The sequence below is a fragment of the Drosophila erecta genome, unplaced genomic scaffold (assembly GCF_003286155.1).
Source record: "Drosophila erecta strain 14021-0224.00,06,07 unplaced genomic scaffold, DereRS2 tig00000000-arrow-pilon, whole genome shotgun sequence".
Lineage (NCBI taxonomy): Eukaryota > Metazoa > Arthropoda > Insecta > Diptera > Drosophilidae > Drosophila > Drosophila erecta.
This window is the reverse complement of record NW_020825194.1, coordinates 10,102,238-10,124,030: the sequence shown is the minus strand read 5'-3', so window position 1 is coordinate 10,124,030 and position 21,793 is coordinate 10,102,238. Positions and strand designations below refer to the sequence as shown.

General features: G+C 43.5%; 5 protein-coding genes and 4 non-coding genes across 10 annotated transcripts; 5 read left to right on the top strand and 4 right to left on the bottom strand.

Moving 5' to 3' along the window:
* The first annotated feature begins 217 nt into the window (after positions 1-217).
* Positions 218-2,889, top strand: LOC6555220 (phosphoglycerate mutase 2). Its single transcript, XM_001982252.3, has 4 exons — positions 218-617; positions 1,708-1,820; positions 1,889-2,383; positions 2,448-2,889. The coding sequence occupies exons 1-4, from the start codon at positions 586-588 to the stop codon at positions 2,609-2,611; spliced, it is 804 nt and encodes a 267-aa protein (XP_001982288.1). The 5' UTR covers positions 218-585; the 3' UTR covers positions 2,612-2,889.
* Positions 2,738-4,638, bottom strand: LOC6555219. Its single transcript, XM_001982251.3, has 2 exons — positions 4,530-4,638; positions 2,738-4,059 (listed from the first exon to the last, which is right to left on the bottom strand). The coding sequence occupies exon 2, from the start codon at positions 4,050-4,052 to the stop codon at positions 3,030-3,032; it is 1,023 nt and encodes a 340-aa protein (XP_001982287.1). The 5' UTR covers positions 4,053-4,059; positions 4,530-4,638; the 3' UTR covers positions 2,738-3,029.
* A 2,438-nt stretch (positions 4,639-7,076) lies between these two features.
* Positions 7,077-7,158, top strand: Trnas-gcu. The gene has a single exon. It is a non-coding gene; the product is annotated as a tRNA-Ser (tRNA).
* A 178-nt stretch (positions 7,159-7,336) lies between these two features.
* Positions 7,337-7,418, bottom strand: Trnas-gcu. The gene has a single exon. It is a non-coding gene; the product is annotated as a tRNA-Ser (tRNA).
* Positions 7,419-7,829: 411 nt separating this feature from the next.
* Positions 7,830-7,911, bottom strand: Trnas-gcu. Its single transcript has one exon. It is a non-coding gene; the product is annotated as a tRNA-Ser (tRNA).
* A 318-nt stretch (positions 7,912-8,229) lies between these two features.
* On the top strand, positions 8,230-8,311 carry Trnas-gcu. The gene has a single exon. It is a non-coding gene; the product is annotated as a tRNA-Ser (tRNA).
* A 923-nt stretch (positions 8,312-9,234) lies between these two features.
* LOC6555214 lies at positions 9,235-16,207 on the top strand. Of its 2 annotated transcripts, none has more exons than XM_026980459.1 (2): positions 9,235-9,253; positions 15,085-16,207. In XM_026980459.1, exon 2 carries the CDS (start codon positions 15,086-15,088, stop codon positions 15,650-15,652), a length of 567 nt encoding a protein of 188 aa, XP_026836260.1. In that variant the 5' UTR covers positions 9,235-9,253; position 15,085; the 3' UTR covers positions 15,653-16,207. The 2 variants fall into 2 exon arrangements, with proteins under 2 accessions (XP_026836260.1, XP_001982286.1); XM_001982250.3 differs by lacking the exon at positions 9,235-9,253 and adding an exon at positions 13,314-13,645 and having other exon boundaries at positions 15,085-16,206.
* Positions 16,208-16,540: 333 nt separating this feature from the next.
* LOC6555213 (IQ and ubiquitin-like domain-containing protein) lies at positions 16,541-19,310 on the top strand. Its single transcript, XM_001982249.3, has 7 exons — positions 16,541-17,133; positions 17,188-17,443; positions 17,503-17,720; positions 17,786-18,429; positions 18,485-18,597; positions 18,662-18,846; positions 18,903-19,310. Exons 1-7 carry the CDS (start codon positions 16,694-16,696, stop codon positions 19,165-19,167), a joined length of 2,121 nt encoding a protein of 706 aa, XP_001982285.1. The 5' UTR covers positions 16,541-16,693; the 3' UTR covers positions 19,168-19,310.
* On the bottom strand, positions 19,209-21,619 carry LOC6555212 (FAST kinase domain-containing protein 4). Its single transcript, XM_001982248.3, has 7 exons — positions 21,510-21,619; positions 21,142-21,337; positions 20,368-21,078; positions 20,056-20,305; positions 19,720-19,994; positions 19,592-19,661; positions 19,209-19,533 (listed from the first exon to the last, which is right to left on the bottom strand). The coding sequence occupies exons 2-7, from the start codon at positions 21,317-21,319 to the stop codon at positions 19,323-19,325; spliced, it is 1,695 nt and encodes a 564-aa protein (XP_001982284.2). The 5' UTR covers positions 21,320-21,337; positions 21,510-21,619; the 3' UTR covers positions 19,209-19,322.
* Positions 21,620-21,793: the final 174 nt, after the last annotated feature.

The following is a 21,793-nucleotide window of genomic DNA, read 5'->3' as shown; positions in this document are numbered from 1 at the left end:
GGGACATTTTTAAAGTGCAATTTTTCTTACCTTTTACGATACTGAACGTGCTTTATATGAAATTTAATGTGTGACTCAAAAGCATATTACGTGTTCTAAATTTGCCATCGCTTTCTCTTTCGACCAAAGCAACAAGTAAGTAAAAGTACTTCGTAGATGCTAAATAAGGGTCCACAATCAAAACTAACTATTTAAAATGCATTCGTTTACAATTAGTCAACCATGTTGACTGGAATGTAAACATTTCGTTTTAACTCAATTTTATGGCAAAAACAAAAAAAGCAATAGAAAATTTTCAGTAAATGTTACTATTATTGATTTTCCCCAGTCGCGATTCGAAATTGAGCGTAAAACCCAGCGAATCAGCTGTTTGGCGGCAACGACAGCACAACAAAACAATTAAAAATCCGCCGCAGCCGCAAAACAAAACAAATAAAAGCAACAACAAAATAGGCGAAAAACAATAACAAAACCAATACCAACTGCGCAGCGATAAAATTGTTTGCCAATAAGAATCGGGCTTAGTGCGGCATTGGCATCCGAAAGATACAGGAACGTGTTGGCTGCAGCTGCACCGGGAAGACCATGGTTTTCTTCAAGTTCTTGAAGAGCAAACTGTAACGTATATACAGATCAAAACAAACTAAACACACGCAAAAATCCTAATGAAATAGAGATACAACAAAAAAGATACGAAAAAAAGATACAATCCACGAGAATAACAATGCGCGAAATTCAGGCGTAAGTATGCGAAGGTGTGTAGGCGGGTTGTTTACGTCTAGGAAGTATCTGGTGTCCCCCGAGTGTTTGGCTACCTGGTACCCGTACCCACAAAGGTGGAGAATCTGCAAGAGAATCGGAGAACCAGTGGGACTCGAAACTCAGACCGAGAACGCGAACGAGAACGAGGCGAGCAAAACACAAAAATCCAAAACGACGCCGTGCCAGCAAATAGTATCTGTGTGAATGAATGGGCCAGCTTTGTGGGGGTGTGTTTGTGTGATTATGCTGCCGTCTGGACATCAGATAATGCGAATTATATTTTGTTTTTGTCTCGTCATGTTGGCCCAGCCGCGCGTTTTTTGCCGCGCTTTGTATCTATCAGATACACTAGCCGAAAAGTATGTGCGGAATGCGCCGCGCTTTCGTATTTCGGATTGTTTTTTTTTCCTTTTTTTTTTTGGTCGAGGCTTCGCGGGCTTCCGCCTCTGGACCGCGCTTCAATCGCATCCGGACGGTGTCGAGGTGAGCACACGTTGGAGTTCTCTGGTCTCGAATCTCGGTTCTCCGCTCGGCAGTTATACAACAAACATCGGTACGCTTATCATCCGCGAAACGACGTCCGCGTCAGACATGAGGTACTAGCACCTCCAAAAGATTGTAGTTCACCCCCAGCCAACCGGACGACTAAGACCCCCACTAAACTTTATGGTGGATAAAGCAAAAGCAAAATAAGAGGCGAGGTCAGATAAAGCTTAGAATAATGTGCAACTCCGTTGGAATGCGAGGAAAACCTGTGAACCACCGAAATAGTCCTTGAATTGCATTACAAACTTAATCGCAAACGTTTTCTTCTGGAGCGATTAAGGCCTATAATGTTTGTAGGAGTAGTAAAGTGAAGTTTAACAGCATAAATGCCACCTAGGACACATCTTATATAGTGTTGTATCTACGAAACTTTCAATAGTATCTTCTCTCGCCATTCAGCTCCCAATTTATGACTAAGACAAATCGCTTGGTGATTTTGAGGCATGGCGAAAGTGATTTCAACATAGAGAACAAATTCTGCGGCTGGCATGATGCGCCATTGAGTGAATTCGGTGAGATAGGGATTAAATTAAGTTAAGATACCCACTTCATCTAAATTTATTACTTATTTATTGACCAGGCGTCCAGGAAGCCCTGACCGTGGCGATTCCAGCGCTCGCCCAATCTCAGTTGGAATTCGACGTGGTCTATTCATCCGTCTTGAGCAGATCCCGTCAAACGGCCGAATTGATCCTCTCCAAGTTGAACTGCGCCTACGTGCCCATAAAGGAGGATTGGCGGCTGTGCGAACGGCATTACGGAAATCTGACAGGTTGCCGGAAGCGAATGGTAGCCGATCGCTATGGTGAGGAGCAGGTTCAGGCGTGGCGACGGGGATACGACTGCGTACCGCCGCCGATCGAGGAGAACAATCGGTACTTCTACACCATTTGCAGCAATCCCATATTCGATGATGTTCCTCGCGAGGAGTTCCCCCTCGCGGAATCCCTGCACATGTGCGTCGATCGGGTGAAACCCGTGTGGAAGGAGGTCAGGCGGGAGGTGTTCAAAGGCTCTCGGGTACTGATGTGCGTCCACGGAACTGTGGCCCGTGCCCTCGTCCAGCACATTGAGGGTGAGTTACAGTATATTATAGGATGCTTGACAGCTCAAGGGTTACATCGATGGTTACTCCGTAGGAATCTCCAACGAGGCCATCGAAAAGGTTAACATTCCAAATTGCGTGCCACGCGTCTATGAGTTCGATTTGACTACGGGAGGCTTGGTTGGAGCTGCCATCAATCTGGGGGATCAGGAGTATATCAGACGGAAGACAGCCCAGGTGGCAGCCATTGGTGACTGATGGCTGAGCGCTCAGATCGAATTTTGTGGAATTTACATCGATATGTGGCCGCCTGCATTTACTTAAGCCCCTTGGCAAACTTTATTGCCTCTACCGCTTTAAGTCCGAGGAGATCGGCTGATAAGTATATTATGACTACTATTTATTCGTCTACCCCATCTGATATTTTCGGCCAAATATATACACTTTATACAAAATATATATAATGGAGAAGAGTACATATACATAAATGTAAGAAGAATAAGTTATTTCGTTTGATAAATAAAAATTGGATGGTACACCCAGTAAAATCCTTCTTAGTTTCGAAATATATTTTATTAAATTTCTTTTGAAGTTTCATTATGATCCAAAAGGCGATCTAGTAAATGCATTATGTAATACTTTCAGTTGTTGCCACAGCCATTTGCGTGAAGTGCAATCAGTAGTAGCTCTGTTCGTTGTAGAGCGGACTCAAGTTGTTTGGCAGGATGTAGATGTCCTCGGGACGACCGTTGAACACGAAGGGACGCTTCAGGGATGTCAGCTTGGAGTCCTGCTGAGGAACCGGTATGGAGGCGAGTCCAAAGCTCTGCTGCGAGCCTCCGTAACTACCCATCGAAGACGATGACATGGGTCTGTAGGGATTACTAGGCGTAGGTGGCCGCATTCCATATCCACCGGCACCCAAACCAGGTGTCAATGATCCCACTGCCTCGCCTGGGGATCCGTTCACTTGGTAAATTCCTGTGGGCTTTCCGTTGGCCAGGAAGTTCACGGGCAAATTGAAAACGGAACCGTAGGCGGAGAATGAGGGCATTGGCTGGTAGGTCAGCAGCGGTGAGAATCCTCCGCCAAATGGAGCCGTTGGCATATTGGGCAAAAACATATAGGGTGTGGGCGGCACTCTTACGTAGTAGATGGGTGAATTGCGGGCTGGCGACGCGTGATTGGCACCAGGACGTCGACCACCGGAGGCTCTTGACATCACCACATCCTCGAGGTCGTTGCTGGCACCAGAAAAGGTGGGATAGAACATGTCCGGAGCCAGGTAGAGCGGGAAGGGGATGAGCACGGGCTGGGCATAGCCAATGAAGGGCAGCATCTTGGGCATGGCCTCGTAAGGATTGCCCTGCGGTGCGGCATATGGACTCCAGGGGTAGTTAGCAGAGTTGGGCAAACGCGACTCCTGTTTCGACTCCTGCAGCAGCTGATAGGGATCTTGCTCCTCCTCGTCCTCCGATTTCATATCCTGCTCGCCCAATGTGTCCTGGACATACTGCTGTGTGTGGATCTGCTGTCCCTGCGGCTGTTGTTGTCCTGCCTGTTGTCCTTGCGAGGATTGCACCTGCTTCTGTTGGCTCTGCTTCTTCACTAGCTGGACTAGATTGGCTGCCACGGACTCGGCCACTAGTTGCTCCAGCACCAGCAGCATCAATATGATGCTCCACATGTGGTTACCCATTTGATAGCTGTAATTGGATCATGGCATTGGCGGTGAGTACATCTTGTGTCGATCCCCAACTGACCCCAAGCCCCATTCAAGCCGATTTGCATGCTTCGAGCTAGTTTCTCACACTCCAATTGCGCAACCAGCGGATTTTCCCCCACCAGCACAAGTGAGCAACGGAAAAAATATGGCTAGTACTTTGGAGCCCCATTGCCCACTGATATGGGTATACTTCGAAGTGTGGAGTATCCCCATGGTTATAATTCGTAATTAAATCAAGTAGGCCCATTTGGCTTACTAATATCTACTTATTAAATTGTATTCTACTTTGAAGTTAAGCCGCTATATTTCAATTTATTCACCTTCTTATGTGTTCGCCTTTAAAATACTTTAAAATAAGCATTCACTCCTCGATCAGCAAATTATTACAAATCACCCTTAATTTTATATGTTTTCACACTTTTTCCACAAACACTTTATATACAAATTTACCTGGCTTATAAGTTAAGATCGTTGATTGCTTAATTTGGTAGGAGAGTCCCAATCGAAATGCTAACGATTCAATTGGCCCACTGGTCGGCAGGCGCGTTCAACTGGAAATGAGTGTGATCGCGGCCAGAATCGACGCTTTATATAAGGAGGCCTGGCCAGAATCCCCGCATTCCCAGTGGCCAACTCTCTGCCGACGGCGCAGTCGACGGAGCTGCGCAAGCGCAGAATTGAAGAAGCAAAGTGAAGTAGTTGAGAGCGCAGAGTGTTTGGGCCATAAGTTTGTTTGCATTTGATGGGCACTTCTCAGCGATCTAAGGGCATGATTTTGAGGTTCTGTAGCAAGTGATAAATCGGCTAATTGCCAGCGGCTTAAACGCCGGCTTAATTAGCCCTGGCTGTGAATAAACCCCGTCAGCTGCAAATTATATAAATATCCACATGCGATTGCTGCATTTTGCTAGCCAGCTTGGTGCAATCGCGAGCAATGTTAATTACACCGGCAAAAGGTCCCTCGACTGGTGTAACAAGAGCCCTGCAAGAAACGCCCGCGATTATGCATTTTAATTTTTATGACAGGGCAAAAGAAGACGTCGAGTTTGAGTCGGAGATGGGCTCATTAGTCAATGATATCCGCCCTGCATTCCACATGGCACCTAGCACCAAGCACCACGCAGATAGCACCTAGTGCCTGGTTAAAGCACCTGCTGCTCCTGCTGATCTAAAGATCTCTTCCCAGTTGCATAATTGAGCATAATTGTGCGATTGCATCGGCGTGCCTACATATTTAGTTAGTGTGCAACTTTATTGTCCGCCTAACGATTACCAGGCAAGAGCCCGTAATGCCAGTCAAAGAATCCCAGGCTGGCCAGAAAAAAGGAAAGGGAACAGGAGAGAAGAGTCTGTCAAACAGGTCATAATTACGCCAGATACTCCAGATAAACCCCTGCAGGCACTATTAATATTCTAATATGAATAATTTGTTTATTTGTCAAAGCCAGCGGCAGTGGCGCCGGCGTTGAGATTAGAGCAATAATAAATTACGCAGCTAATTAAGCGGCGGCTGCAGCAGCAGCAACATCCACGCAGATGCAAAAGATACAGATACATGCTGCAGATTGCGGCGACTGCCGCAAACAAGCGACGACAATAACGAACGGTTCGTGTTCTATGTGTGTATTACTATTACCCAACTGAAGGCACTATCCCGGAGTCCAGCTTAGAACCAAGCCCAAATCCAAGTCCAAACCCTGCCCGAGCCCGAAGTACCCAACTTGGCCAAGCCCCATGCCACACGTAATTAGCCTTGGAATGTCCTTGTGCACGTGACTAGCCCCGCTCCGCGATACCTCGGGCTCGAGGATCGCAGTCGCCCTGGTGTGGGGCTAAATATAAAACGCGCGTGCCTGCGGATCATCAAACTTGGCCACTTTCCTAACGAAGCCACGTTAGGTGACAATGTCGTTGATGCACTGGCCAAAAAACCATTGCAAGTCGGAATGGCATCTTGTTATGCTCAAACATACGACTATCCAAATCCTGACCAGTCAGACGGTCTGCTGTCAAAGAGATATGGTTTACAATAATCAGTTCGATGTGTTTCAACTCTACTTGCAATGAATAAAAAACCTAAATTTTATATTTTATTTATGGAGTAAGTCAAATAATAGTACTTTTATTGGCTTTCTGCAGTGTAGGATCGGCAGTACTATCTTGGTATCGGTATTCGGAACGTAAACAACTAACAGCTATCAGGCTACAAGGGTTCATTAACACCAACTGACAGCCTGGACACAAACATGGCCCAAACAAAACGCCGTGCTTGCTGGGCCCACTGCTGATGGCCATTGCCACTTGAAAAGGCAGAAGCTCTCGTATTAAATCATCAGCTTCATCATTGCGTCGCTACCGGCACACTCGCTTGAGCATGGCCCATCTAAAGTAAACCACTTTTGTTTTTTACACCAAAAGAGAGATATAAAAAGAAATCGAAGCTAAGACAGAAGATCGGTGGAGAACTGGGTCAGAAGCGGCACGACCACCGACGAGAATCTGAATTATTGAAAACCCCTCAGTAAGTCGCCCTCCAAACAGACTATGTAAACAAATTACTCAGTATCTAAATAGCCTTAAGAGACAATTTGCATGGCGCAATACCTCTATTTCTATTAGTGCGGTTTTAAATTCTTTTATAATTTTGTTGTCTTAAATACCCATTAGCTGCACTTGAATACTCACCCCACACGAGCCACACTCAGCTACTTTCTTTAACAGCAAACACATTTTTAAAAGCCTAATGATGCTGCTTGCAGTTCAGTTCGACAATTTCATTGACACAGTTTTTAAGCAAACAGTGTAGAGCTGAATAAACAAATTGAACAAGCATTTCCGGATAATGTGACTTTCATTGGAACTCAGTGTTATCAGCTTCGTTTTTTTTATTACCTCCTATCAAATGGGTTCAATAAGCTTCAGTTCTTAAAGATTCTTGATAAGAAGTTAGAGTGGGTTTGACAACAAATAGTAGTTTTCACAATAAACTTTTTCGAAGACGAGGTGGCCGAGAGGTTAAGGCGTTGGACTGCTAATCCAATGTGCTCTGCACGCGTGGGTTCGAATCCCATCCTCGTCGGAGGATACCCTTTTTGAAAATATGTACATACATATTGAATATTATCTTTATTACTCTGTTTTGAATTTTAATTTTTTATTTCCTCCTATCAAAAGTATATTGATTTTTACGCTGGAAAGATTATAAATATAATTTATATCGCTAGAAATAAAATAAGGATATAATTAAAAAAGGATTTCGACGAGGATGGGATTCGAACCCACGCGTGCAGAGCACATTGGATTAGCAGTCCAACGCCTTAACCTCTCGGCCACCTCGTCAACTTGGATTTCGCTGTTTTAGATCGTTTTTTCAAAGAATGTATGCAAATTTTTTGCATAATACACTATACGAAATATGTCCTTAATTAACATATGTTTACCAACGATTTTCAAGAATTTGCTTAATCTTTTAATACTTTTCCAATAGAGTTCCTGTTTCTGGGCTTTAGAATATTTGATATTTATTTTTGTAGTGTTTTCTTATAATTAATAGCAAAGTGCTCGCGAAATATACCTTATCAATATTTTTTCTTTTCTCACTTTGTGTGTTCACATTTAGTATTATTTACCAAGTTCGATTTTTAATTTGAAAAGAAAGAAGCTGATGATAGATTACCTTGCTTCAATAATTATGAAGAAATAGTGAAAATAATTATTAAATACTTTCATTATAAAAATAAAAAAGTATGTCGACGAGGATGGGATTCGAACCCACGCGTGCAGAGCACATTGGATTAGCAGTCCAACGCCTTAACCACTCGGCCACCTCGTCCAGTAATAGCGTTAGGCCCAACGGTGCATTCATCCTGAGCGGGTCAGCAATACACATTGTTATCGACAGCAAGCAGTTCAATGCAAGTTTAGAACATTGTCATTGCGGTGTTTTATGTTCTTCAATAATTTGTTTTTAAATGTGAAATTAACCAAAGTATGGAAACGGATGTAAAAATTGGTCATCCAATCCTGTAAGTTGTCACATTTGCCAAACAAAGTGCTTGTTTACTAAGCCTTTCACCGATAAGAACTAACACTGCTTGCCTGCAAAGCAAGCGGTGCACGAAATGAGCATTTGGCTATCAAGGTCACATAAGACGAGGTGGCCGAGAGGTTAAGGCGTTGGACTGCTAATCCAATGTGCTCTGCACGCGTGGGTTCGAATCCCATCCTCGTCGTGATTCTTTTTACAATTTTTTACCTTCATCGTAAGTTGAATAACGTTTTTTATGTTACCCAAAACTAAAAATAAACTTTGTTTACCGAGTCATTAAAACACTGACAATAATGTCCAGATGCAAATCGTGTTTCAATTGAATTTAGAGTTTTACAGCCTCTTTGTCTGGCGGGAGACAATAATGGCCATCTCAGCAGTTTAAAAGCAATGAAAATAGATACATTGATAACAACTTAAGTATCGCTGATGGTCGCATTTGTTGATCTTCTGGACGGGAGATAAGATGCGATGTGCGTGGAGGATACCGGGGTGACCGCTAACTAGATGGATTCTGCAGAAACCGGGTTTATTGACATCGTGAAAAGGGTCATAGCCAGACCAAATGTGACTTGGGATGCCATTAATGGCTCGTTTGGCTCTCAAGGTCGACGGATGAGATCGGCCGTGGGGTGAATCTTTTTGCAAGCCCTGGCGATTCGCATTTAGGCCAGCTTTAGAGATGGCAAATACAGACAATGCCCACTCTCGAAATTAAATTCCAATTGAAATAATAGTTCGCTTTTGCTGCCGTCGGCGAGCAGCCAAAACAATATAAGCCGCCGGGTAATTAACGTCGTTTCCAATGATTTCTTTCTCGTCCGCTGGCCGGCTAATTAATGCATTTAACGCAATTACAATACAAACATCGGGGTATATTATGTTTGCCGTTCGGTTGGGATTTCGTCTGCTTTTCCTTTTAACTGCGCAACTGGTTTTCAATTATCTAAAACTTACTTCTCGATCATTAATGGAAAAGCCAAAGAATTTTTGAGCCATTTGATGGGCGACGTGTTAAAATCCTCCAGCCACTGAAAAAGGCTATAAAGCAATCATTTACGATCGATTCACACATATGTCTATTCCTCGCTTGCTCTGATTGTTAGCCACTTCGAAAGTTTTGCTGGTAGGTATATGGTCAATATAAATCATCAGGTCGGAAAGATATATATCGTGAAATCTTAATTCGGTGTGGGAGGTGATGATGTCTTCGAAAGACCTGGTCATGCTCTATAAGGCTAAGGATTTACATGTCATGTCAGCCAAGTCAAGATACGCATCTTCAGAGACAATTGATCTTTGATGACAGCCGAAGGTCAAAAGTAATTGATGATCACAGATCACAAGCACGCCAAATAATAATTACCAATTTTTGTTTTATTCAGCTGCCATTGCCTTGACATATTTCAGAAGCTTTAAAAAATGTTGTATTTCTTGCTAATTTTTGTGCCACTATGACTTAATGGATTCAATCTTGTTATAGGCTAATATGCTTATAAAGAGGAATCATTTAAAAAATTAAAAAACCAACAATATATGTAGTTGTATTTACTTGAAGAATAGATATTTCTTACTTTACGGATTATCTGTTTATTAATCAGCATATCTAAACGGTTGTCAAATAAGCTAGTAAAACAGATTGCAGCAATTAGAACTCGAACAAAACACGGGGAATCCCCAAGACTTCAGCTTACTCCCCTATGTACTTACTCAGTCACTCTTTCTTTCTTCGCTGGACAGCCTGAGGAGCTCTTTCCCCGAACCACTTGAGCCCCTGGTTATGACTCAATAGACCCAGACTCAATGGATCTTGGACAGCCAGCTGGCAATCCAATTTGCCAGCCAATCGCCCCCGTTCGTTGTCGGTGGAGGCCAAGCTCCACTGGAAATCGCAACGCCCATTTTAACCTGCTCCCTGCCCCGGGGACTTTCACAAAACCCGCGCAAGAATTCGCTAAACGTTTTGGAACGGATGAGCAAATATTGAATTTTGCGGCTGACAATCGATGGCTGGCTAGCAGGTCTTTTCCTTTCGTTACACTTTTCTTTCTGCGTGCTCCACAAATATTTGACTTTCGATGAAAGTCGCTGAGCTGGCGACGTGTTGGCAGTTATGACCCCGATATCCAGGGGGCTAAACTCTCAGAAATGCCAAGTGCACCGCCGAATCGGGATGGTTGGCATAGCGTTGCGGTTGCGTAAGTCTACAGCTTCATTCCGAATGCATTCGATGGAGATCCGATGTGTAGTCCACATGCCAAGCACCCCGAATGACAAAAAACCAAACGCCGGAGACGGAGATGGTGATGGAGACAAAGGCTTAACTTAAAGTGCCCGAACCCCACATGTGAGTCAGTTTATGGGCTCTGTGGGTTTAATGAACCTTGCGAATTTATCGACAATAAAAGATTTGCTATAATTGGCCCATATATAATCGTTGCGATTTAAGCCGGCTGATTAGTCGGCTTACCAGTGACGTACCACTGACGGTGGGTGTTCCCGCCATTCATCCAAATGGATCTTGTAGCCCGACGCTGTGTGTCTTCATAAGCGGCTAATTAAAACGTTGCCAATGTAAATGAAGCCTAAAAGCACCCGCCCTCTCACCATCAACTTCACTTCACGGCGTGCTGGGAAATGCTTAAAAATTCAGTAGCCAAACACGCAAGCGCCAGCAGTCGCAGTCCAGAGACAACATACCAGAGCCGAGAGTTGGAGGTAAGGAGTTAGGAGTTAAGAGTGTGTCTGTCATTCAGACCCGAAGACACCGGCCAAGACTACTGGGTCCCAGTCAGAAACTGAGATCGAGTCTGCTGATGACTTTGGAGAGGTTGATAAACACGGCTGGGTTCTGTACACAGGGAAAAACATATAAGAATCTGTTCCTAACAGCCAAACAAATGATGCACTTTACTGGTGCATATTATCCAAATAATCAAATTCTCAAAAGAAATTATATCCTACACTTAAGATTTAACTATACCAGAAAATCTACGATGTTCATCATTTTCAATGTTCATTCTCTTAAATAAATTAAAATAGTGCATAACTTTTTCGTCAAGTGAGTGCCCAGCTGTCTGTTTTGGTGCCCCGTGCTCGGGCCATCTACTCATATTGCTTCCGTCAGCATTAAACATATTACTCTTAATAATGCCTAAAACTCGGTTCACACAAGGCGCCTGAAATGGGTCTGAGCCAGAATCAGTATCAGTATCAGAATCAGCTGAATCAGAGGCACGAAGACGTTACAGATGCACAGAAAGTGGCGTTTGCAGCTTGTTCGTGATTTGTGTTGGCTAATCGTTAACAATTACAATTAGGCCCCGGACTGACCGTTCTGCTGGCAGGTGGTGCGTGCAGTTGGCTGTGAGAACGGGTATTCTCCATATATCTATATATATATATAGATTTCGATTCCATTGGCCATTTGGCACATGCGAGAGCTTACGCACTTCAACACACACTTTAAACCGGAGGCCTAATTGCCGGGAGTTCTGCTGGCACGGCTAATTAATATTTAAAGTGGCTTAACAACCAGACAGAAGCTGGGAAGTTGTACTTTTGGTGTATTTGCGCTTATGTCATTTGTTTTATTTTACGGCCGAAAATTTAGACTGTCTCTGTGGTCAAGAGCGATGGTGAAAGATGTCTGTGCCCTGGGAAAGTTGGAAATGGTTTTACGTAATCCCTCTGCGAGTTAGTTGCTTTTACTTGTTTAATTAACGGCTCATAAAACTGTTCCTCAAAAGGAAGTAATTTAATTGAAGCATGTTTGCCCAATTTTCGCCGTGGGTTATGAGAATTTTCGATGACTTAGCGGAGATATTTCTAGCTCAATGGGTCACAGCTTCCACAGCTTCACCCAACACTAGCAATTAACGTCAGCAGCTCATGCAAAAGTGTTTAGAAAAATGCCACGAACACCATTTGGCATTCCAATTAAATTATGATGAGGGCCAAAACGCACAGATCCCTTAGAGCGCCACACGCACCTCACAATTCTCTGGGAGCTGGAGTTGGAGCTGCCCGGTGGCCTGTCAATAAGCCAAACCGAAAAAGCACACCTTCAGCTACTTGCAAATAAGAGCAAACCAGAACGGACCGAGACCTAAAACCCTACCTCAACGAAGGCTTCGGTTACCACCAACAGCTTTTGTTGTCGTAGGTTCATTTGTAACTAATTTGTGCACAGTATCGGAAAGACAAAGGAGCTGCCGGGCGAACTAGACCTCGATTCAAACCCCGAACTGAAGTCGGACACATGCTCTTAACCCTTTTTCTTACAAAAGATATTAGTATTATCATAATACTTTTTTGTTAAGCCATTTAATCAGGTGCCTTTCTTTAAACAATAGGCTGCGTTTATCATATTTCCAAAGAGTTGGGAGTTAAAAGCATAATGAGGTATCTTTTAAAAGCAATCTAAAAAAAATTTGCAAAAATTAAGAATAGTAAGAAAAAGTCAAAAATTCACAAATTGATTTGTAAACATTATTCAAGCCGTGTTATCAAAACAAAAAAAAAAGATTCAAATGTATGCAAATGTATACAGGTGTATATCTAAAATTTGTTCCAATTAGTTAAAGTTTAATAATAATATTATCAGCGAACAATATTCAAATCTAAAACAGTACTAATAACTTTTTGAAATCCTACTTAAAAATATAATTTTTCCCACTTTAAAATTCTTCAATAATATTGTTACATTTGGGAAATACAAAAAGGATGTAAGCACGGGTTAAGGACCTGTCTCCTGTCTCTATGTTTTCAGGCTTAAAGAAGCTGCCTTCCGAGGTGTAATCCAATCGAGAGTCAACCGACTGGTCAAGTGGTGTTGGATTTCCTGCTCACTTCTGGTCGAAGAGCCGAGAAATGCAAAGCTGATGAATTTGTTAAGCAAATGGCACATGCGGTGCAGCAAGCCCCACCAAGTGCAATTTGCAAGTGTAACAGTAAGTGGACAAACAATAAACTGGCTAATTTATGGCCGCTCAACATCCGAAGATCATCTGCCATACAGGGAACCAGTTAATTCTCCAGTCTTCATCGGCTGGGACCTCACACAATAATAAATCCAGTTGCCGCTGATGCCGACAGAAAAGCAGCGAAGTCGGCAGAGGCGGCAGCAGCGACGTCGGCAGACTGATTTTTGATTTAAGAAGAAAAAGAGAAAAAAACAAATTACAAACAGTCCGCAGATCTCATTTATTTGCCGCACGCCGAGGCGTTCACAACGTTCAAAAGCTGCGCGCTCAAGTTAGAAACAAAATACAGAAGCATCGGCAAAACAGTGCGAGAAAACCGCGAAAAGTGCATCCTCTGTAAAATTTAAATAATCCAACCATAAGCGTGATAGAACGTGTGCCTACCATTACGCATAAATTAATTTCCACAATCTATTGAAGTAAACATCTTCGCTTGAAGGACACCTTGGCAATAAATTGTACAATCGGCAAATACAATTAAGGAAAATCTAATCAACCAAGCCAACCGGCACCTGCAGTCAAAGCCATTTAAAGTGAGTGCGATTAGAATATAGACGTATAGACGAATGCCCATAAAAACACATTAAATCATTTGCATTTGACGGCTGGCAGGCGGTTCTGTAATAAGTTTATAATTGCTGCCCGTCCGCATCGAGCTCGCTGCCTAAGTCTTTCGTTTGCAGTAAGTTCGCTGCCCAAGTCTTTCGCTTCCCTCGTTTCGAGTTCGTTGCCTAAGTCTTTCGTCTTTCACCAGAGAGGAGCGTGATATGATTAATCATGGCTCGCATCACGAAAATGACCTTGGCAATGCCGTTGATATGGGCGCAAAGTAAAACAGCCTTAGATAATTGAAGTCAGTGAGTGGACAAATTAAATTTAGTTTTTCCAGTTTCTATTTCCTGAACTGTGCGAAGTGCGAGTCATTAGGGTTTTGAACAATTAAATTGTAATGAGCTTAGGCGAAATGTGTGTGTGGTCTCTCGAATTACACATTTTGCTCTTTTAGTTTCTATTATCACAATGATCCCTGAACACCCCAATCATATATCATATATCAAGCGGAGATTCTGATCAGCAAACAAAACAAATTCCCAACTTTCTGCAATTTGTCTTGGGCGCATATTTTGTCGGGAATTCTGCCAGACACAAGAACTAGACAAATGTCTTTATCGGAAAAACATAAACCTGAGGTGATTTGCCTAGCCCACAACCTGTTAAAGCGGTGGGCGAACCGCAGACGCCCCTAGTTAGCCCCAAAAACCGTGTTATCCACATCGATCCCAAGTTTTTCGGTTGTTGCGCCGATCAATTTATTTTTTACTGGCTCATTAATCACTGAAGCGTTGAAATCTGCGCCGCGGATGGCGCTCGACTCGCTCATTAGCGTAATTGCTCTGCCGGCGTCGCTTTGATTAGCGTGCATTAAATGCTTTCATTTAAATCAAATCGAAACGAAAATTATCTTTGGTCTGTGAGTGCTCGGTTTTCATGTGTACACATGTGGCGAACGTGAGAAACTTACAATGTAAAGGCGAAACATTTTGCGCTTTGATGCGCACAGACAATTTATTTGTTATTTAATTATTCGGCTTTGGCATGTGACTTGCAGAAAATCGCATTGGCTACCATTTATATTATTATTGTGATTGCGAGCACTTCGAGTTTGCCACTTCGGTTGCCACCCCATCGATCAAAACCTTGAACAATCGGACAACCCGTCGAGTGGGGCGTGGGTGGCACTCAGCACTTTCATTGCCTGTCGCCTTGACATTCTCCCACCTCTCAAAAAATATTTACCCGGCCAACTGGCCTTTCAACTTTTCTTCATAATTCAATTTTGGATTAAAAAAATATCTCACTTCTGATATTTTTCTCAAAAATCACTATTCTATGATAAGGCAATTATAATAATTATTTTTAAATATTTTTTTATCATTTTTTTTATCTCACCAACCATTGTGTCCATTTTCAGAATGTCGCCTTTGCTTCCACTGGCATCTCTAATCATCTTGGCCAATTTGGTGGCAGCTCGACCCTATTCCTATGGTCCACGGGCAGAAGCGCCTCCCACGAGATTGGCCAACCGGATTGTGGTGCAGTCGCCCTCGCTGGACAACTTGTACATGGACTACGTGGTCACATCGAAGCCGCTGAGTCTGCGCAAGTACAACAAGAACGGCAGTAAGACGAAAAAAACGAAAAAGGATTCGAAAATATATTACATACCCGTACCCCCACTGCCCTTCCGACACATACCCGGCATCGGCTTGGACTATCAGCCGATGAAAATCAATCCCATCCTCCACGAGACCGACAGCACAACGAGGAAGACCACAACAGTGCGCCCACCGGCGACGACATCTAGCCCCAATCTGGACCATCGGAATCCGAGTAAAGTACTTCGAGTGCAGCATCTAAAGGATTACTACTTTAATGGGCGTCCACATCGACTGCAGGTGGCCCATGCCGATAAGAAGTCCGGACTGACGGCTCTTAACCTAAAGTCCAAATTTTACTATAACAAAAACATTATTTATTAGTACTGTTAGTTAGAAAATAATAAAAACAAAAGGAAGCCCCACAATTGCTTTGTATTTCGCGGTTTGGTAAGCGAAATTGTTAAGCAGCTTTTGAATGAAACCGAACTAAAAAAGGAAATCGCAAAACCTTTCAATTGGATCGCATTTCCTATGAGCCGAATTGACAAAACCCCCGAATTGGGTCAAAATCAAGCGAAAGAAATCTCTAAAAGCTGAGGGGCTATTAATTTTGATGATATCTGTTTGGATCATGATATAAGAGTTAAGCATCATTATTAAGTCGGCTTCCGCTTCGGTAGCATCATCGGTAGCTAAAAATCATCTTCACGTGTGGTCCGACCATCTGTCCAATCCATTTAGTAAAAGTAATTACTGTCACCGTTGTCTCTGCGCATGCTAAATGCTTCGAGTTGTGCAATAAATAATAATAAATAATAAGGCGCTGAAAAATGGCCAATCGAACTGAGAAGACTTTGAAATGGGGGCAATTAGAAAATATTTATGGGAATGCAAATTTGTAAATAGCAATTGGAGTTGAAGAGCTCATTAGATGATTGGGTGCTTTCACTCCTAGAAATTCATAGCGAGTGCGTGAGAAAACTTAAATACAGTTGAAATTCTTTATGTGGAACATCTTGTACAAAGCCCATTAATTTTCAAATTGTATTATCGGATTTTTAAAGTTTCCTGTTTTATTCTAATACAGGCTGAAAATATTTATTATTAAATATTTAAGGTATAAAGTATTAAATATGAGTATAATAAAAGTTTCGAGCAAAAGATTATTCACATATCTGTATTGGCGTGACTATCTCCACTGTATTCGAACTCCACGAAATTAGAGCTTCAACGGCTTTTTGGCCTACAACCCGTTGCCACAACAGGGCGCCTAGCAGCGGCTATTGAACAAATTCGTGGCCCTCAACCGTGGTTATCCTCCTCTGGCCGTATCTCAGCAGGCAGTTTTCAGCCTCATTTTGAAATTACCTTAACTACAAACTACAATTATTCTACAACAATAAATATATTTAGTGTGACAAGATGAGCGCGGAGGAGCGTGCCCGGGAGTATGTGTGCAATGTGCAACTGCATGTGGAGCCCAGCGAACGACCCAAGTTGCCGCCAGGGTGTCCCCCTCCTCTGGATTCCCGGAGTACTGAATCGGAGCTGCAGCACTCAGAAGAATGCTGCGTGGAGCTGGAGAATGTGACGGTGAAGTTCCGGCTATCGGACTCCGAAATCCTGGCTCAGGTTTATCCCAACTGTATGCTTTTGGGCGAGGTAAAACAGGATCTTGCTCGCAAGTTTGAGGTGGCACCGGAATGGCTCGTCCTCCGACAGGATGGTCAAGTTCTCTGCAACTCCGTGCCCTTGAACTCGACCGTCCTAGATGAGTACGGCATTCATGAGTTCCAACTTGACATGTGTAAAGACGGTAAAGAGGATCCCACCACCAAGCTAGATCTGGATGTGTACTATGAGTAGGTATAGAAAATAGTATTACTGAATCCATTTAAGATTTAACCTTTTATCAGCAAGCACCGTCTGGCCGACTTCATCACTGTCCACATCTCTGGTGATGACACCCTGGATGGCCAGTCCAAAACCGTGGTCGTAGAGATCGAAAATGCGGCCATTATCAAGCCATTCCTCTGCGGCTATCGGGATCAAATCACGGGCAAGGAATACTTGGACGCCTTTACCCAAACTGGTCCGTACTTCGACAAGATGAAGTACAGGAAGTACAAGACCAGGGATACGCAGACATGGGAGCAAAAGGAAAAGACACTGGTAGGTTCTAAATCATTTGATTTATATATTTCAATCAATTATACTTAAAATCTTTCCAGAACACAGCCCATGAGCAGTCTGTGCAATGCCATTTGGATGGCATTAATATACTATATGTTTCCGCCGCCAATGACTTTACCATTATTCCTGGCAAGTACCAGACTTTTGCTCAGAAGGAGCGAGCCGAGCGTAAGCTCGAGAAAATTTTGCTCATCCAGCGAAACTGGCGGCGCTGGATTTTATGGAAATATATACACCTGCGGGCGCAGGAGTATCGGTAGGTAGACTATCTGCAATTAAGATTATTTAACTTAAATATATCATCTAATACACCCCCATCAGTCGCTTGGTGCAAAATCGCGAGCAGGAGGATGAGCGTTATGAGAAGTGCGTCGAACAGCGCGTGGAGCGACACCGGGTGATCAAGCAATTCCCGCGCAACAAGGATGACTTTGATCTGCTCTATGCTGAGGTGGGTCGCTGGAAGAAGGCGGAGCTAAAGCGAATTACAGCCAACTATGAGGGGCCTGCTCGCATTGCGGAGGTGAACATTCTGCTGGACAAGGAGATTCAGCTGCTTAATGGCGTGGAGCGGCAGCGTAATCTCGTCTACAAGGCCATGGAGGAGTTTCGCAAAGATCAGCTGCTGAAGGAGATGGGTAAGCCGATCGAGTGGATCGGCTACAAGGACTCCAAGATTCATATGGATCTGTTGAGCACACAGCGAGTGCGTTTTCTTACCGAGATCTACAAAGATCTGCGAAAGCCGCGCAACAAAGAGGATCGCTTGGACTTTATACGACAAGTCATGGTAGTGCTCACCGAGGAGACTTGCTTCCCGCATTTTCCCGAGCTCTTTGAACTATTTGAACGCGAAAAGAATCTTTTGCTCTATGCCAAGTCTTTTGACGTGGAAATCTTGCGCAAACGGCAGACCATGCTCTTTTTCGATCTCATAAAATTCCAAAAGGGCGAGCCCAAACAAAGTAGGTGTATGTCTTATATATATAGTAAATTAATTATTTAGAATTGTGGTTTTAGGGATTCCATCGCGCATGTGCATTGTATGCAAAAAGGTTAAGACCTATGCCGAGTTTGCCATTAGGACACGTCAGAGCCATGTGGACACCTGCAAGCACTGTTACTACTTAAAGGTTGGTTCTTCATCATCCCACATTTTAAGATTATTATCCAAAATACGTCCATACATGCACACAGCTTACTGCTACTGAGAACACAGTGTACCAGTCCATTCTCCGGTGCATCCATCGGGATGAGCGGAAGCGCAAGTGCACCACATCCTTTGCATTTGTAATGCAGCCAGATGATGTTCGCCACATAATAGACAAAATATGGCATGGACATTCGGCTCTTAGCAAGTCAGAGAATCTTAGTGAACTAAGGTAACCTCCTCACAATATAGAGATTATAAATTAAACTTTAAATACCTCTATTTCAGATTGCCGCGTTGGAACAAGAGCGATGACTGGGCACCGTGGAACTCCATTTGCCTGACGGAACGGGAGACAAGAGATCACTACAAGATCGATGACATTGAGAAGGTGTACGATCCCAAGTTTGTTTTGCACGTCAGCAATCTTCACATGCTGGCTCGCAGTCTATTCCACACCTTGGCGGCTGTGGCCACCGAGTTCCAGGAGACGGGCCAATGGTGGAAAGTTGGCATGAACAAACAACGTTCCAGTAAACTGGATGCCGTGTAAAAAATGTGGTAACCACTCCATATGAAATAACTCCCAGTAACTTCGAAATGTGGGTTTAGCTTGTAATTCAGCGCCTAATTTAACATTTACAAAATTTAAACAATTCAAATATTGATCAATCATTACAAGAAAAATTAAATAAACTATAACTGCAATTATTTGCTACTTGCAATCGCCTTGAACTTTGACTCCAAATACTGAACGCGTTTCAGTAGTTTGTCACTGGTGCTGAACTCATTATAGGGCACGGGAATAACGTGGTACCCACTTTTTTCTAGCAGGTCAAATGTCAGATTCGTAACGCCGCTGCCACAGCGATGCGTTCCGTGGCAAATGTCATGGAAATCGATGACCATCAGCGCCACCCTGAAATCAGGATTCAATCAATATAATCAAGATTATTGATATAATTTGTTTAACTTGCCTAATTGCATTCGGAATTTCTTTATCCAAAGGCAGGGGGTTTTTGTTAGCATCAAAGTGGCACAGTGCATCTAAAACAACAGTTGCTCAGGAAAATGGTAATGGTAATGGTAATAAGGATCCACTAACCTATAAGGAAGCCCATTTTAGTGTCTACCGCGGTTTCTAAATGATTGCTAGCCGGCAGCAGACTCTTCAGTGCATCTAGCATTCCATTTACCAGCACTTGTTTTGCTTTAGGATGCGCCATGGGCACCTGATAGACGGGACTGTCAGTGGGCAATAGTGGACCCTTGTAATCTGTGGCTATTAACTGGGCATAGCTATTTAAATTGAGTAGCCTCATTTTGGAGGTAGCTGTGACTCCAGCTTTGTCCTTTTTCAATGTTTCTAGGAAGTCCGCACTGAAAGCAATCATAAATATAGGTATTAGTTAGAAATTCTTAAGCGTTACTAAGAACAAACCTCAAAACAGAAGCCAAGTGGCTGTGTTCTACTACACCCAGCATTGTTAGCGCCCACACAAAATTCAACCACTCGGATTGCTTCGTAAAATCCTCGCGGACAATAGATTTTACCAGCTTTTTGCTCACTTCCTCCAGTTGAGCGCTTTTGAAGTTTAGCAGGGCCGAGGTAAGGAAATAGGCACTGAGATCTTGGGGTCGACAGATTTCACTATTCTTTAAAAGCCACTGCGTCAGTGATTCCAAGATATCTAACAAATAAATTAATTTAATTAATCTCAAATTTGTTTAGGAGTTTTGTATTCGAGCTAACCTAAATCCCGGTATCGCAAAATGCCCAGGCTGGTGATAATGGATCCCACAACAGCAGATTTTTCCACATTCTTAGGCAGTGCCGATTGCACATCCGCACACACTTTGGCGCCTAGAACAGAATCCTGGAAATTCAGCGTGGACATAGCGTAGAGCACATCCGCCGCTTGCTTTAGATCCAGCGATTCCGAAGCGCTGCTGATATTAAAGGCCAGGGAGCGGAGGAGAGGCGTACTACGCCTCTTCCGCTGGGCCAAGGTGCTCATCACCTTGACCATCTGGGGCAGACTGATGCTAGCTACCAGCTTAGCGGCCTCATCATCACCAGCTACGCCAAGCACCGTGTTAAGGTCATCGGTCCGGAAGCCGGAAATCCGCTTGACAGTCCCATTCTCGCCAATAGCCTTGTTGTTACCACCATTACTTTTGGGAACCGTCCTGCCCAACATCCGGCAAATACGCAGAAATCTTGTGTCGTTCTCAAACTCCGAAATTTTCACTCGATCCATGGTGCTCCACTCGGCCAGGATGGAGACAATTCTAAGGGCATGCTTCCTCGAGAACGCATTGTTGTTCTCCGTGATTGTCAGCAGTCCATTGACTGTCTTGGCGTTGATAATACGCTCATCGATCTTGCTGGAGGCTTGGTTCTTGCTCTCATCTCTGGGACCGTCGTTTTTGAGGGATTCAAAAGCAGCGGCTACCATGTTGCCTGGGAATCAGATAGTGTGGATACCAATTAGTAATAAGAACAGCCATTGGAGAATCTACCTACCCCTGGGCTTCTTAGCCGCTGCATCCACAGCCGGCGTGCGTGCTTCCGGCTCCACTGCATCCGACTGACCTCCAGTGGGGGCCAGGGGTATGCCCGCTGCACGAGCACTGCTGCTGTAGCCTGCACGGCGGTACAACTGGGTGACAAAACTGCCGGCAAAACGTTGTAGTCCCAACATTTTCAGTCAATCCGCACGCTGCAAGAAACCACAGAAGTTTACATAACCTTTTTGTTTACATTTTCAGCGGCCAGAATTGGGCTTTACAAAGCATGCCAATGATATAGCCCTATATTCATCACTTGAAAAGTATTATTCCCCTTGAAATACTTCGCGTTTCATTTAGTAATATTTATTTTAGTAAACTTTCCTATTGAACGTTGAGAATCCACAGATGACGGCCGCGTTCAGCTGTTAGTAGTGTAGGTTAAAGCCCGTCTGCTACATGCAAAGCTTTTCTAACACTGGTACGCGAACAGTGTTGCCAGCTCAGCATTTTGTAGCTAGAGTTGGCGTTTTTCTAGCAGGAAATTAGGGATTACTTACTATTTAAATTACTTTCAGTTATTTATGAAATGCTTACAATTTCATAATATTACCGTACTCTTATTGTGCTTCATGAATAAAAATAACCCATGTTTTTATTACCTATTT